A 17,506-nucleotide genomic window follows, 5' to 3' on the forward strand; every position below is an offset into this window, starting at 1 on the left:
ATAAACATGGCGAATAATATGATGGACATGGCAGCCCAAATCTAAAACATCTAAGAAATCATGTAATGATCCTCCATTTCAAGAACCCAGAAAAAGTAGAACAGCCATTTCCAATAGAGAAGACAGACCAGATAAAAATGATTCGAGCCAATTTTCCTAGATGAAGCTGAAAAGATGCCAGCTGGAAACCAAATCAATCCCGTGGAACCCAAACCAGTGAAAAAATGGGAGGAAAAAGGAGATTCTTGACCTGAGTTGGGTTCGGGTTCTCAGTCCTGCTGTAACAGTGGTGAACGACGATGGACCAGTGGATGACGATGTGGGTGAGTGGTGGAAGAACGCTGGCGATAGAGGTGGTGATCCGCAAGCCGCCATGCAGTTAGGGTTTATTTTTTTGGAATTGATTTGGGAATTGAGAGTAAGGGCTAAGGGGAGGGGAGGACGGGAAGGTTAGTAAGTTACTATAGAAATTAAAAATAATTAAAAATATTCAGTATTAAAATTTCGCCCGGTTTGGGCAAAAAAACCCTAGTTTTCTCTAAGTTCATTTTTTGAACTTAAATTTTTGGTCAAAATGGAAGTTCGAGCAGGTTTGATCAAATTACCCAACCGTGATCAGGTTTAATGGTTGACCTTATCTGACATTAAAATAATAATTTCTTGAGTTTGTCTTATATAACATGGTTGTGTAAATTTTAAAAGTAGTATCAATATTGGGTTTTTTTAATTATCATGGGTTGGTTGTTGTTATTATTAACCACCTTATTTAAATCAAGAACCAGCCATCCAGTGGTTTTGCAAGAAACCTTCAAAAAAATCACCTCTTCATTTGACCCAAACATGATTCTTTCCCCTGTAAAGTTACATTCTAGCAGAAATTGCTTCCAGTATCTTATGCAAGCAAGATTACATCCAAGAAGTTAACAGAATCAAATATAAAAGAAATTAACTGAAACCTACAAGGATTAACTCAACTTCAATCACTGCCGTTCGTTTGGAAGAATGCAAAATCAGTTTGCTAGTTGCTGCATTCGCTATTGACTATTTAGTGTTGTTGGCTTGTTGCTAACAAGAGTATGGTTTCTGCTTCCGCATGACCAGTACAAAATAAGCATAAAATCCTGTTGCGGCAACGATAAAGACGCCAATATAAGTGCATACGGCTGTAGCACAAACATACAAGTACCTGGAAGAATTAGCAACATTAGTTTTACCACAAGGTAATTGGAATTCTGATGAATCAAATACTTTGATGGTTTTTTTCATGAAATAGGTACGATGTTTTGGAAGAACAAGAACACCAGTTATTCATGCAATTTGTCATCAGTGCAATATACGAGCATGCATAGGCACATTTCAGTCATCTAAGGATTTTTGGATGAGACTCAGAACTTACTTTGGTGAGAAAACACTCCAAACAAATAAGTGATTCTGCATTAACAGCAATACAACCGTGTATGCGGTCAAGAGAATTGAATTTATGACCAGCGGTATGAGGCATGAAAAACCCAGCATCATCATGAGATGATCTCCAGGACCTGCTTTCTCAGGAATTACAGGATGGGCCATGTTTTTCATAGAGATGTACATTACAAGGCTAAGAAGAATAAACATGGGTGACGCGTAGGTGATAATAAACATTAGAATGCCAGAAAGCAATGTCGAGTGACTTGAGATACCCTTGCAACAAGTAAAACAATGTTGAGAAAGATAAGTAACGTCAGTATCTTAAACTTCATATGAAAAGAAAATATCAAGTTTGCATATAAGCCTTCCATTTAAAAATGGAAACGAAAGAAAAAAGGTCTTGCATTCAAGCATATGTATTAAAAGTGAGCAAGTAAAAGAATACATACAATGAAAGCTCCAGCAACATCAATAGTAGCTAGTGTGTTGGTATTTCCTAGAGCAAAATGACCAGCCATTCCCAAGTAGTAAAATGCAGCAATCTAAGAAAACAAAATACCGACATTAGAACAAGAAAGTTGTTGCTCATTTAACAACTTCTTAAAAATGCTTTCAAGACAATATTTGCTCTGTGTCCATGTATGTAGAAATTTAATTTCTAAGGTTTCGTTTTTGACAAATTTAAAAGTTCCTTTTGCGGAGAAAACTGTAAAAACACAAACTAGAGCAACAAAGGGAGAAGGTAGAGGAAAAGGTGGCATGGGGGTTGAAGAGATGAAAATGAAGAAAAGTCAAGGATGGTATTGCGCTCGCTGAGAAGAACGTGTATCTTTATGAATTCAATAATGACACAACAAACCAAAAAACCTATGTGCACAAACGAACTAATAATCTAAACTGAAACTAAAAATTCAGGAGCTTCTCAACCTTAGCATGCCACTTTCTAAATATCCCACTTCAAAAAAGTTCAACACGAAAGCTATCTGTGTTTAGGGACCATACCACGCAAAATTGCTTGCCTTTAACATTGAAGGAAGAAGTAAAAATCAGTCAGAAAAGTATCAGGTAGCAACTGACCTCTACCCATTCTTTATGATGCGTTCCACTTCTAGCAAAATAGAGTGTGCCGGCCAAAATTTGCAAAAGAAGCAATAATATGGGTGTTGTGTTGATTGGTTGTTGAAGTAAAAGCTGCAGAAGACACCAACATAGTACGTATGCCCATCCAATCACATATAAAGAATCCCTTAATTCCACTAATGGGAATTTCTCATGAATGCTAAGAAAAAGAGGTGAAATGGTATTATCAGTTGGGCAAATCTTGGAGGTTGAGAAAGGAATAACCCATGGCAAGGCTACAACAGTCCCGATAGTTGCAACACCAAGAATTGCATAGATTATTTGTACCAATAAGGTAGCACCATAATTAGTGGATGAAAATGTATAATCCTGGTATTTTGTGATATGCAGCAAAACCAACAATCCAGATATCAGAAAGCTAAGTCTGACCATCTGGAAACATTTTCCCTTGGATTCTATTGAAAATAAAGCAAATAAACCTATGCTAATCACCAGAAAGGCAGATATTAGCTGAAGTGATTTCACATGTTGGCTCCCAGCCTGTTCAAGCCATTTAGAAATGTCAGGAAGACTAGTCCAGTTTACGCCACCTTGATGCCAGCCTCTCAAAACCCTTCCAGAGGTAAGCAGCAGGAAGACGAAACAAATTCTAAAGTAACCTTCTCTACTTTGTCCATTTTGTGTGAAAAAAGAACTCTGAAGACGAACAACACAAAGGGACTGTGCTGTTTTACGGAGTAATAAGAGATAGAATGTGGATATCAGAAAATACCATATGTAATGCTCTTCCTCTACCATAGAACTTGATGTCATACTTGAAACAAGGATCAAGATAACACTGAGAATGAATGTCTCATCCAAAGACCAACCATTCATGCTATCATTTAAGTTCAAAGACTGTTGCTTTCCTCCATGGTAAATTTCTCTGAGCCAACAAAACATCAGGCTTGATAATATTACAGTTGAGACGAACATTGTAGCCAGTCCAAGTGCAAGTAGTTTAACAGGTTTCTGCCCCCATTAAAAGGAAGAAAATGAAGAAAAAAACTGTTAAAAATAACAAGAAAATTTAATATATTTGGAAAAAAAAAGAAAAAGAAAGTCTATTGTCCACACCATATTGAATATCACCAATTAGTTTCAGTTAGCTCAGAAACCTGTTGAAAAAGAATATACATACATCAGTAGATCTTCGTGATAACCACTCACTTGCAGATTTGAGAAACTTGTAATATGCTGCTGCAGCGCTGCTGTAATATTTGTTGCTAGCAGACCTACAAATTATAAAACAACAAACTGAATTAGGAATTTTAATAGGATATCGTTTCATGATTGGGATGTTAAAATAGTCTGACACATAGAAAACCCACTCAAAGCCTCTCTTAGACTTCCAGGAGGTGTATAGAGTTGTCGCTTCCATATACAAGCAACAAAGCATATCTTCTGTCTCATGATTGCAGTCAGTAGAACCTGAACTCTGATGATCATAAAATGCATCACAGGGGAAATTTCTGCATGGTAAACCTGATAACTGAGCTTGCAGCAATCTCAGCAACTGCCAAGAATTCAACTCCAGGGCCCTCAGATGTTTGTCTTCTGAATTCATCAAAAAAGGAACGGAATTAGATAATCATATCAGGTCCAGATAGCACATGGACCTAAGGAAGTAATTTATTTTCAAAATTGAAGCATCTTTCATTTCCTCCCTATTTATCACCAAGGACTAGAGGATAACAATTTAGCACAAACTCCACAAGTTCCAAATACAGACATAATTACACTATTCCCTCTTTCATTGCACACTTTGCATAGCTGTAAATGTGCGATTCCCTGAGTCTTCTAATGATAGCATCTTAGGGAAGTTGAATAGAACAATGCATATTAGAAAAGCATTATCACACTCCAGACAATAAAGAGGAAAATTCATTCCACACTGTTATCATCTAGGAGCAAGGCTGAAACAATCTCTAGAAGAATTATATTTTTCCTTTTGGAAAACAATATCCACCTTTCCCCATTTCTTTCATGAAATGTCAAGATACTATCATTAGCACATGGACAGTTAGATATTCACCCCATAAAAAAGAGCAAAGCTCTATCAACTGAGGAAAGAAGAGATAAACCTTTTAGAGAATCAAAAGCCTCTCTAATAAGAACACCAACATTGTTTTTAGGAATTGGCACGCCAAACAAAAGAGCCAAGGTTGGTGCAATGTCAATCTGCATAAAAAATCATGAATATTAGACAACCCTATTACAAACTAAAGCACAAAAACTATAATAGCATAGTAAACCAAGCTCTTGAACCCTATTCTCATATCTGGAAATCCTAGACACTGCTAAAGCCAAAAACATATTGTTCACCTATTTAGAGTTTCCATTAAGATACAGAGACTATATAGCAAAGGAGAGACTTGTAAATGCTCAACTTCCCCCAACTGAAGGATAAAAGAAAGAAAATGTAATAGGAAAATAAATGAAAATGAAAAACTTCAGCACAGTTTAGGATGGCATTCAGCACTGTCAACTTTCAGTGAAAAGAAAATCATGTTCAAGTCCCCTTTTAAGTCGCTGAAGAAAATAAAAGGTGGTGCACTGTAACACCTATGCGCTCAGCAATAGATGAGGAGTTTGTGATACAGCTTGATAAAAAAAATAGAACTACCAGAAACTACTAATAGCTACAATAAAATGTTGTGAAGTTCCATTAGTTCAATTACCTGGTTGATGACTGATGCATAGTCAAAGACATGATTCCTCAGACCAATAAAAAGAGCTAATGTGTCAGTTTCTTCATATGTAGAACCCCCATGATTACCATTTTCTGTCATGCCATGATCACTTACTATCATCTACATGCGGAATAAAATGAAGATATATCAGATAAATCCAAAATATCAGTTGATTCATAATGGCAACAATAGATCTAAATAGGGCCAAGTCATTGCATCATATAAAAGCAAGATGCATAGTGCCGGTGCAAATAGCTTATTGAAACAACCCAAATGCACCAGAGGTTCAAACCAAATCAGAATTTTGCCAAATATGGAAGGACGTAGCTCTGCTTTTGGAAAGCTTACATGACACTGGATGCTGCTAAAATGAGAAGGCTTGAAAAATAAAAAGACCCAAGTCCCTATGTCATTTCACAACACAAGGTATAGATTTAATAAAGAAGTCTTGACTTCTTGAAAAAGTCAAGCTCTTAGATCCCATACATAGAAAGTTCTCCAAATCAAAGCTCTACAGGGATCTATGTGAAGAAGTGTTTGAACGCTTAGTATGAAGATCAAGAGCTAATGATATACCATAATGGACCAATATTTCTATTCAAAGTTGATTAAGGATATTGATAGCTTGCTTATCACTACATTCCCATCAGCAATTGCCCTGTAAAAGCTTACATATCATCCCCTTTTCTGGAACTGTTAAAGACTATTATGAACTATAACTTGCACACATGCATATGAGCACACACATTCCCTTTAGCAATTGGATTGCAGAAGCTTCAGTATGTAATCCCCTTCGGTCTTTCCCACAAACATAATGACTGACAAGAACAAGAATTTTTATAGGCACATATATGCATGTATAAGCATTGAAATACCACATTTGTCAAGTGTTAGGTTTCTTGTGGTCATATCTTAAAATTGAGCCACTCCACCTATTACAAATTACTTTAGGTTGCTTAACATGGTATCAGATCCCAGGTTTTGTTTTGTGTTCTTCCTGTCTAACCCCCAAGTGAGGCTAACCACACCTTGTGAGGTTGTCCATTCATAGGCTTCTGTTGAGCTACAAACGAAAGGCAGCACTAAAGTGGTACCCAAAATCTGTTAAGTGTATGGTTTCTTATGGTCTTATATTAAATGTGGGCCTCTCCACTTATAATCAACTGATTTTAGGCAGCATGCTTAATGATAAACAAGCTTGCTCAAGCACGCATCATTCAATGCCACTCATCACTATCTAGCATGTATATCATTACCCTAAATATTTATTGGCATCTCATATATCTTGCCATCAGGTATATAGAGTTTATTTCATAAAACAATAATCACAATGTGTGAATCCAGGTGCAATTGTCAAATAACAAGCATAAGAAGTAGTGGAGCTAAATCAATGACTGATGAGCCAATTTTACTATTTAAGTCTTCCAATTTATCCCTACGTTTTAGGATGCTCCCAGATCATACGTCAAATTCATGATTAAGATTTTCTAAAAGTAAGGATGCAATTGTCTAGAGTTGTTTTATCAGTTTGAAATCAATAATTCAAGAAGCACTAAATAGCACAAACCAAAAGTGTCCGCCCTAGGCCATTTCCTTGGGATTGATTAATACTTGAATGGATCAACTTCACCACCTCATCCATCTCCTTCATTTTTGGGGTCATCAATACACTAAGAAAGATGAATAAACATGTAAATGAGGTCTGTTGATGTTATAAATCTTTTCCCACTATGGGAACCAATATGAATATCAAGTAACAAAATAAGGAAAAGTCATATAAAAAAGAAGGGTAAATTCTACAAGCATCTTTGAGTTTTGATTACATTTAGGGATTGCAATAGAGCAGGACGATTATATCCACCACTTGCATAGATATTGAAAACATCCATTTCCATGGATGTTGGTTACATCCACAACCCACTCAACACTGCTCTTTCGCACTTTTTTACTTATGATTTTTATATTTATATTAGTATCTAAGATAATTTATTCATAAATATACTTTCAATATATATAATTCTTTAGTATAAATATGATGTATGTGAATTCTTGTATATATATTATTTTAGTACATATATCTAGCACATATTTAAAATATATACAGGGTACATAAAATCTTTTAAGGGGTAAAATAGTAAATTTAAAAGGTGTGGCCAGGCAGTGCAAAGCAAGAATTTACCAAAACTGCCCCGCTCCACTGCCTGTCTCCATGGCTAAAAAATAAAAATAAAAAGTAAAAACCTCCCCATTTGGAGCAGGTCGAGTTTTACCATCCTTAATCACATTACACCTCAATCATGCATTTTGCTCCAAATGGTGATATAAGGATACTGCATTGACAATTACACTGCATCCGATCCTAGACATATAAAATATTTTACACCACAAACACAAAGCATCCTGAAAATAGCCTTAATAGGAAAAGTGGAGATTGGTTTTTTGAATCATCCAACATGCAGTGCTACTAGGTAAAGAGTAAATGACAAATAATGTCCCCACCCCCCCCCCACAAAAAAAAAAAAAAAAGAAGCAGAAAAAGCTGCGCTGATGGAAGGCATAAATTAGCCAAATACATAAATCTTATATTTACACTTCTTAGTATTTTCTAAATATATATATATATTTGCACTTCTTAGTAAATAAAATTCGCCAATATGTTGACAAGCTCACATTGTAGATCATGTAATAACCCATTTCTATATTTTTAGTTCTATTGCTCTTTACTGTATGCGTCATTACTTTATCCAGCAAATTTGCATGTCATCTAGACCCATAAATACAATTTGATCCAAGCCAAACAAAGAACAGAACTTTGAAAAGGAATTAATCTCCATAGGGGAAAAATTAGAGAAAAGGATATATTTACCTATTTATCCCATAACGAAACAGGCAAAATAAAACAATTTATTGATCATCGTGTAAAACACAACTCATGCCAAGAAGCTGCATTTTCATAATTAAATGTAGGTAGTGTAACATAATTAGTTATACATGTATAGATAGCAACAAATATCAGTCATTTAGGTTTTAATGACATGTTTCTCTATGCATGTGTCTGTTGCAACAAACATCACTCCTTTTGGTTTTGATTAAATGTCCCATGTAACTGCTGAGAATGAAAATGCATATCAAGAATATATTGCCTTAGAATCCAATTGTAGCCTAAATTGAAGAATAAAACTGCAATTTAGTTCAAATGAAGATAAAGGTAAAATCATATAATGTAATACCTGTTCCGCCCACCAATATGTCCAACATGATCCAATCCTAGATAGTGCAGAATCTGCAAACAGCACCAATTAAAATGTGCTACAATGGAGGTAAAGTATACCACCAAGAAAACCACAATTCAACAATCCAATTTTCAACTTAGCTTTCAGAATATCTAAATATAGCAAATAATGCAATTTGAGAAACTTTCACATGACAAATAGCAGCTTCTAATTCTCAGCATACAAAGAGTTTAACAAGAACATTAATTTAGCAGAAGAAACAGAGAAGGCTTAAAACAAAGGCACAATCAGGCTGATGCTTAACATTATAATAACATAATAGATCTGAATCAAGGTGAGCAATGGAAGTAAAAATAATGAAGAGAATGCAACAATAAGCAGGCCCAACCTAACATAATAAATCCTATCAAATTAAAAAGAGAAAACCATACAAACAGGAAATCTACTCTCATTCTTGCTCAATCTAGAGCCATTTCTTTTATGGCATTGTGAAGCCTATTTTACTGTTGTCAATATAGAATGTACCGGAACTGATGTGTAGTTATTGGAGTACTTTCATGACATCATACTACATTCATGTCCCTCTTACTCTGCATAACATTATTAATGGTTTTCAACTATGACGTTTGATCATATTGAACTCCAACATAGCACCTAAGATTGGTATGTTAAGTTAATCTTCAAAGCAGTCAATGAATAGTTTATTAATTATATTGGATTTATAACTAAGCTCAGCAAACAGGATGGAGACAAATAAGAACAAGAAAAACACAGAAACCAACCTAGGCAGCACCAGCACAGTAGCATGAATGTAAACAGTGGTAACCACGAACATCTTAACTTAGAAAAGTAGAAACTAGAGAGTACCTAAGCTGGCAACCTTTGGTGTCTTGAGTATTATGTTTCTCCAATTATAATAATAATAAAGTAAAAAAAAAAAAAACTGAGATGGGGACAAACATCAATATAACAATATTACAAGATATTTCCTTTTAGATCAAGGAAAATAAAAAATGCTAACCAAAAGATCCCAGTCATCTTTACTAAGTTCATCTCCCAAATGTCGCGAAACATTTTGATCTACTTGCACAGTATCCTTCACCTGTATCAATAACAAATTATGTAAAGTCAGGAATCTGCTCACATAATTTTTACAGATAAAGATAAAACACTGCATGCCAAGAATGAGAAATACATAGAAGCTGCTAACACCATCATGCCTTTTGAATAACCCAGGAAACAACTTAAGCCATGTTTCATCACCGAGCATCACCATTTTCCGGCCAATCTTGAAAAACTGACCTGCCATATGAGTGAATAATGAAGCCCCTCAATAGATCCATTAAAAGTAAAACGTACTCTTGCATTACAGAACATCAAGGTAACTTTAAATCTAACCAAGAAGATTGTCATCTGTCATAGCCTGTGTGTTAAAATTGAATGCTACATCCAAGAATCCACCAATTGCACCAGAGACCATAGCCTACAATCACAAGCTAACACCGTGAGGCCAAAACCATATTCCAGAAAAACATATAACTTCATATATTTTTAAAAGGAGTTAGATTAGTTGTTTCCATATCAGTTGCAAACCAAACAATTCAGGATGCTGGCATGACTTGTTCAAGCAAATGAAATTTTGTGGCCCCATGCATGCTGCGCAACAGCTAATGTGATAGGATGGATATATGTAACAATTTCTCCTTTAGGAACAATCAGAAAAGTCCACACCTTTAATCGAGGCATTGTTACAGTAGGAGGGGCAGCCTTAGCATGGTAACCAATAGCCGATCCACTGGCTAGCAATGACTGAGTATAAGGCATTGCCTCCTTAAATTGCTTATTAGGCGGTTTCCCATCTTTTCCAAACACGAATTCTGCTGGAAGACCGTCTACAATCTACACTAAACTAAACTCCTTGTAAATTATACAACAAAAACTCAAATTAACCCTTTAAACAGAAACAAACTAAGCAACTAACTAACTAAAACTAACTTACCATTAAAATAAGTCTATCAAACGAAGGAGGAATCCCCGACAATTCCTAAGTCACAGAAAAAAGAACGGTCTTCAGAATTTCAAAGCAATTGGAAAGGCACGGTTCGTTTATTTATTTATTTTCATTTATTTTAGATTAAAAACTCTATTAGAACGAACTTGATATAATGATTTGAGTTGATCGGACGGCAAGGTCGTGTCGCTTTGATTGCTAACGAAGTCGCATGCCGGCACGTAAAAACTCTCCGAACCACTGAAGATAAAGCAAAACATTTAAAACAAAAAAAGAAAAAATTGAATTGAATTGTTTAGAATTGTGATCTGATTTCAAATTGAAAATGAGATATTCTTTCGTTTTCGAATGAAACAAAGTGTTTACCTGGTGCCGGGAAGAGCCGGTTTTACCGGGAAAAAGCCGAAGACGAAAAAGGAAAGGCCGATGACTTGAGTTACGACTCCGGCTATGGTGATTAAAGACAGTTTGGTGCAAGTCAGAGGCGCCATCTTTTAGGATTTTGAATTAGGAAACGTTCAAAAACCCTAATTTCCTTAAATCAATAGAGTGGAATTCAGAAACGGAAAGGGGGATGAACAGATTTGCATTAGCTGAGCCTGAGAGCCAATGCAAGATTTGAACATACTTTTCGATTTTAAAAGGGTTAATTCCAATTGATATCCTCAAATTATGGTCCCGATTGTAAATTGGTATACAAACTCTGAAACGTTTTAATTGAATCATTAAGGTATTAATAATGAATCAATTTAAGTATTTCATCATCGATCTAGCGATTAGCTTGAGTATTATAGAGGTAAAACTACCATAACAATCCTTATATTATATCTTGAATTACATTTTGATCCCTATATTGAAAAATAGGTAAAGTAATCCATGTGCATTAGAGGAAGGGTAAACTACAACACATATCATCCTAAAATAGCGCCATTCTTATTTTGGTCACCTTAATTTTTGTTGTCAATTTAATTACTCTAATTAAGATAATTGCTCGAATTAATCATCCTGTAAAAATTCCTTTAATTCCCTAAACGGACTATTGATGTGATATTTTTTTTACTTTTGACTAAATTTAGGGATCTCTTAATAATTAATCCAAAACTCTCTTTTTTTTTCTCCAATGCTTAACTTTTCCTAGTTGAGAACATTTAGCTTTTGGGGAAGATTTTGATCATCTTTTGGAGTTCCATATGAATCTAAATCAGCCACTATCATACTACCATAATCAATTTGAAAAAGGAAACAGTGAAAGAAAACTATAAACTTCTACAAAAATGACCGTCATCGAAAAAAAAAATAGTAACAAAAGGAATAAACACGAAGAAGAAGAGCTTGAAAAGGTGACAGAAAGCTATAAGCTTAAACGAAAGCCACCATCACAGTCATTGGAACGCGAAAAGCAGATTGCTAAACCCGAAAAAGAAGAGCTTGAAAAGGTATCAGAAAAGTATAAACTTAAACGAAAGCAACCATCGCCTTCATCGGAACCCGAACAAGAGCTTGAAAGGTGACAGAAAGCAATCACCTTCTACAAGAGAATCCACTAGGAGTCTATAATACTGGGATTAATGAAGTTGGGAAACAAGTGTTGGATTTTAGTTATTTTTCTAAAAGCTCATATGATACCAAACAAAAAAAACTGTCCAGAAATTATCAAACAAGCAATGAAAACTAATTAAAAATAGTATTTTGGACTAGTTATAAGGGTACTTAACATCAATCAAAAGTAAAAAAAAAAATCATGTTAGCAATTCGTTAATAGATTAATGAAAATTTTAATGGCAATAACCAATTTGAGCAATTATCATAATTAGAGTGATTAAATTGACAAAAAAATTTAGAGGGACCAAAATAGAAATAACATTATTTTAGAATAACCTGCGGTATAATTATTAAATGAATGATAAAAATAGTCTTTATTAAACTCCCTAAATGCTTATATATAAGAAAAATAACAAATTATCCTTGAACTTTTACGCTTTTATTCCATTTAACTTTTTTTTTATCAGAAGTAAATTGAGAATTAACCTTCCACCACTAATGTAACACCATTTTTTTATATACCACCTAAGTAAATAATCACTAATATATAAAAAATTTACTCTCTCTCTTTTCTTATATCAATAGATGGAAACGATATTAAAAGAAGATTAATAAACAAGAAAAGATGTCTTATGCTCAATCATTGCTAGCAGTGAATTGGCTATTGGTTACCATGCTAAGGTGTGGACTTTTCTTGTTATTCTTAAAGGAGAAATTGTTATATTCATCCACCTTTTACATTAGCCATTGCCCAACATACATTGGACCAAAATGTTTCATTTGCTGAAGCAAGTCATGTCAGCATCCTGAATTGCGGGGTTTAAAATTGATATGGGAACATGTTGAACTTTGGCCTGCAATGCAACAATAGAGAAGTTTTGAAGCTTAACCAGTGCAGCAGTTATGTTTTGTTTAATATGTAACTAGCTTAGTTCATTTTGTAATTTGTCTATTTGAAACACTAAGACTGGTTTGCTGATTTGAGTGATGTTTAAGTGATGTTTTGGCTGATAAGTCAGCTTTACTTTGTGTGCAAGATAAGTTATGTATTTTCTCAATGTAATTAGTGGAGTAGTTATATATTAGGTAACTAGTTTGTAACTTATATTTGACTTAATGAAATCAATAATGCAATTCAATTTTTTGATCAATTTTTGCATTCGTTTCTCTTTACTTCATTTTTCTTTCTTGGTTTGGCTGATATCCCCAACAAATGGTATCGAGAGCCTGTCATCTTTGAGGGTCTCTATTGTTGGATGCTGTTTTTGTTGAGAGTCTTTGAAGAGAAAGAAACTGAAGCTATTTTTTTATTACTGCAACATGAGTTTTTCACCACCACCACCACCACTTGTCTTTGTTGGTGAAAACTACCACATATGGGGAGTGAAAATGAAGACTTACCTGCAAGCATACAACCTGTGGAATGTGGTGGAGACTGACACAAAACCACCTCTATTGAGGGCCAACCCCACCATAGACAAATCAAACAACATAGTGAGGACTGTACTAAGAAGCACAAATCAATGTCATGCTTGCAAAATAGAGTTTCTGATGTGATTTTCACTCGGATAATGGCCTGTAACACTCCAAAGCAGGTCTGAGAGAGGCTAAAGGAAGAGTTTCCGGGGTCTAATAAAACCAGGCAGTAGCAGTTGATCAACTTGAGAAAGGTCTTTGAGAATCTGAAGTTGAGAGAGTCTGAAACCATTAAGTAGTACTCTGACAGAATAATGGCCACAGTCAACAACATTAGGCTCATTGGAGATGATTTCAGTGAAAGAATAATTGTTGAAAAGGTCATTACAAACCTTCCTGAAAAATATGAGTCAAAGATCTCATCATTGGAGGATTAGAGAGATTTAACAATCATTTCATTGTCAGAGTTGATAAATGCTCTGTATGCACAAGAGTAAAGAAGGGCCAATAGGCTAGAGGAGTATCCTGAAGGAGCTTTCATAGCAAAAAAACAAAGAAAGGTCAGGTTCGAGCAATAAGGGAAAGAAACCTTGGCTTGACAAAAAGGAGAAACCAAAGAGAGATGCTGGGAAGAAAAGGTTCCCACCATGTATTCACTACACGAAGTCCACATACTTAGAGAGGTACTGCTGGTACAGACCTGACATTTAGTGTATGAGCTGTAAGCAGTTTGGTCACATTGAAAAGGTCTGCAAAAACAAAAGAAGGGCACAAACTTAGCAGCAGAACCAAGCTCAAGCTGCTGAGGACATTCAAGCTTAAGAGGAGCATGTTTTCATTGCATCCTATTTTGCAACCTCAAGTAAGGTCGGAAGGGATTGGTTGATAGATAGCAGTTGTACTCATCATATGGCATCTGATGAAGGGTCATTCAGAGACCTTGACAGTAGTTTTGTCTCCAAATTCAGAATAGGTAATGGAAACTTAATTGAGGCCAAAAGTAGAGACAATGTTGTAATCGACACACATTCAGGTAACAAAATAATTTCAGATGTTCCTTTTGTACCTGATATAGACCAAAATCTGCTCAGTGTTGGTCAGTTAATAGAGAATGGTTACTCTCTTACTTTTAAGAATAAGTCATGTGTTATTGAGGAATCACTTGGTCAAGAACTAGTGACAACAACTATGACTGAGAGATATTTTATGTTGGATGTGAATCAGTTAGAGATTAAGGCTTATGTTATTTTGGCTGATGAGGCTTGTTTATGGCACAAAATTTTAGGACATGTTAACTATAGGTTACTTGGTTTGCTGCATAAACTGGATCTGGTTGAAGATATGTTCAAGGTTGAAGTCAAAGATAGAGTTTGTGAGGTTTGTCAGCTTGGAAAGAAAGTGAGACTGCCATTTCCAGTTAACAAAGCATGGAGAGCTTGAGACAAGCTTTAGTTGGTTCATACTGTCATTTGTGGACCAATGAAGACCTCTTCTCTGAGTGACAGCAGATACTTTTTATTGTTTATTGATGATTACACAAGGTTTTGCTGGGTGAATTTTCTGAAACAAAAATTAGAAATACTTGAAGTATTTAGCAAGTTCAGAGCCTTAGATGAGAATCAACCAAGTTACAAGCTAAAGGCCTTGATATTAGACAATGACACCGAGTATTTATCAGAAAGGTTTTAGAAGCTATGTGAGCAGGCTAGAATTCAACATCAGTTGACAAATATCTATACACCTCAGCAGAATGGTGTCTGTGAGAGAAAGAATCAAACAGTACTTGACATGGTTAGATGCCTACTGTTTGAAAGCAAATTGCCAAGCAATTTTTAGGCTGAGGCTGTGAACACCTCAGTGTACTTGCTTAACATATTACCAACAAATGCAGTCAAAGATAAGTCTCCTTTTGAAGCCTGGTTTGGAGTCAAGCCAACTGTTTCTCACCTAAAGGTTCTTGGTTGTGTATGCTATACACTTATTCCAGCTAAGAAGAGAACCAAACTGGAAAGAAGGTCTGTGTCAGGGATCTTTATTGGTCATAGCAGCACAAAGAAGGGTTATAGGGTCTTTGATCCCTCCACCAAAAGGATCCTGGTGAGTAATAATGTGAAGTTTGATGAGGGAAATGTATGGAATTAGATTGGTACAGATGCAAACTTGTGTGAACAAAGTCAATAAGACAATGATCTGTAACCAATTGAAGAAGAAGAACAGATTAAGGATAGATTCGATGGTATACTTGTTAGAGGAACAAGAATCATCACTGACATCTATCAAAGATGTGATGTGGTAATGTTGGAGCCTACAAACTTTGATGAGGCTACTAAAGAAGATTGTTGGAAAAGAGCAATAGAAGCTGAAATGGAGATGATACATAAGAACAATACATGAGAATTGGTTGATAAGCCAGTCCATAAAAGAATCATTGGTGTGAAGTGAGTGTTTAGGATCAAGTATAATACTGATGGATAATTGAACAAGCACAAGGCAAGACTTGTAATGAAATGATACAGCCAATAGTATGGTATTGACTTCTTAGAGACCTTTGCTCCAGTTGTAAGGTTAGATACTATAAGGCTTTTGTTTGCCTTGGCTATTCAAAAGAAATGGAAAGTGCACCAATTGGATGTCAAGTCTGCTTTTCTGAATGGTTTCCTCAAAGAAAAAATCTTTATTCAATAATTAGACGGGTTCAAGGTTTCTGGTGAAGAGCATAAGGTTTACAAGCTCAAAAAAGCCTTGTATGGTCTGAAGTAGGCACCAAGGGCCTGGTATGATAGAACCGATGCATATTTGTCTAGGCTTAGGTTTGAGAAGAGTATCAGTGAGCCTACTCTCTATGTGAAGAAATCAGAGAGTGAAACCCTGCTGATTGTGTCACTATATGTAGATGATCTGTTGGTAACTGGTAACAAAAGAAAGCTGATTGAAGAGTTCAAAAGGTAGATGTAGGATGTGTTCGAAATGAATAACTTAGGGGAGATGACTTACTTCCTTAGTATGAAAGTAAAACAGTGTAATCATGCTATCTTCATAAGTCAGCAAGCCTTTACTTTGAAAATTTTAAACAAATTTTGCATGACAAACTACAAATTGTTAGCACACCAATGGCTTAAGGTGAAAAGCTAACCAACAATGGCAACTATGAAAAGGTTGATGAAAAAGGGTATAGAAGCCTTGTAGGTTGTCTACTCTATTTGACAGCTACAAGGCCTGATATCATGTTTGTTGTTAGCCTTCTGTCTAGATTCATGCATTGTTGCAATGTTGTTTACTTTAAGGCAGCCAAAAGAGTCCTTAGATATGTGAAAGGAACTTTAGACTATGGGGTAAAATTTTTGAAGACTGAAGAACTCAAGCCGATAGGATACTCTGATAGTGACTGGGTAGGGTCCATTGATGATATGAAGAGCACATCAGACTACTTTTTCACTCTAGGCTTAGGGGTCTTTTGTTGGAGTTCAAAGAAACAACAAACGGTGGCTCAATTAACAGCAGAAACAGAGTACATTGCAGCAGCTGCTGCTGTCAATCAAGCCATTTGGGTAAGAAAGCTCTTATGCGATTTAAATGAGAACCAAGAAGAAACTACTGAAATTAAAGTTGACAATCAGTCAGCTATTTCCAGAGTAAAAAAACCTGTGTTTCATGGCAAAACAAAGCACTTTAAGATTAAATATCATTTTGTTAGAGAGCCTGAACAATCAAAGGAAGTTAATTTGATCCATTGCAACTCTGAAAATTAGTTTGCTAATATCTTGACTAAGCCTATTAGTACTTCAAAGTTTGACAATTTAAGAAGAAATATTGGTGTTTGTTGCATACATTCCAAGGAGGAGTGTTGAACTTTGGCCTGCAATACAACAACAGAGAAGTTTTGAAGCTCAACCAGTGCAGCAACTATGTTTTGTTTAATATGTAACTAGCTATGTTCATTTTGTAATTTGTTTATTTGAAACACTAAGACTAGTTTTCTGATTTGAGTGATGTTTAAGTGATGTTTTGGCTGATAACTCAGCTTTACTTTGTGTGTAAGATAAGCTATGTATTTACTTCAAGTAATTAGTGGGAGTAGCTATACA

At 35.4% G+C, this 17,506-nt stretch overlaps 1 protein-coding gene across 4 annotated transcripts; it reads right to left on the reverse strand.

Moving 5' to 3' along the window:
• Positions 1 to 807: 807 nt before the first annotated feature.
• On the reverse strand, positions 808 to 11,073 carry LOC107950408 (GPI ethanolamine phosphate transferase 2). 4 transcript variants are annotated; one of them, XM_016885250.2, is made up of 17 exons: positions 10,830 to 11,073; positions 10,610 to 10,703; positions 10,452 to 10,496; positions 10,184 to 10,351; positions 9,851 to 9,935; positions 9,648 to 9,754; positions 9,474 to 9,554; positions 8,450 to 8,502; positions 6,787 to 6,889; positions 5,208 to 5,339; positions 4,611 to 4,707; positions 3,858 to 4,083; positions 3,668 to 3,761; positions 2,485 to 3,498; positions 1,857 to 1,949; positions 1,397 to 1,680; positions 808 to 1,186 (listed from the first exon to the last, which is right to left on the reverse strand). In XM_016885250.2, the coding sequence occupies exons 1-17, from the start codon at positions 10,952 to 10,954 to the stop codon at positions 1,066 to 1,068; spliced, it is 2,922 nt and encodes a 973-aa protein (XP_016740739.2). In that variant the 5' UTR covers positions 10,955 to 11,073; the 3' UTR covers positions 808 to 1,065. The 4 variants fall into 4 exon arrangements, with proteins under 4 accessions (XP_016740739.2, XP_016740740.2, XP_040945606.1 ...); XM_016885251.2 differs by having other exon boundaries at positions 9,648 to 9,749; positions 10,184 to 10,369; positions 10,830 to 10,899; XM_041089672.1 differs by having other exon boundaries at positions 10,184 to 10,369; positions 10,830 to 10,899.
• Positions 11,074 to 17,506: the final 6,433 nt, after the last annotated feature.

The sequence above is a fragment of the Gossypium hirsutum genome, chromosome D03 (assembly GCF_007990345.1).
Source record: "Gossypium hirsutum isolate 1008001.06 chromosome D03, Gossypium_hirsutum_v2.1, whole genome shotgun sequence".
NCBI classification, from domain to species: domain Eukaryota; kingdom Viridiplantae; phylum Streptophyta; class Magnoliopsida; order Malvales; family Malvaceae; genus Gossypium; species Gossypium hirsutum.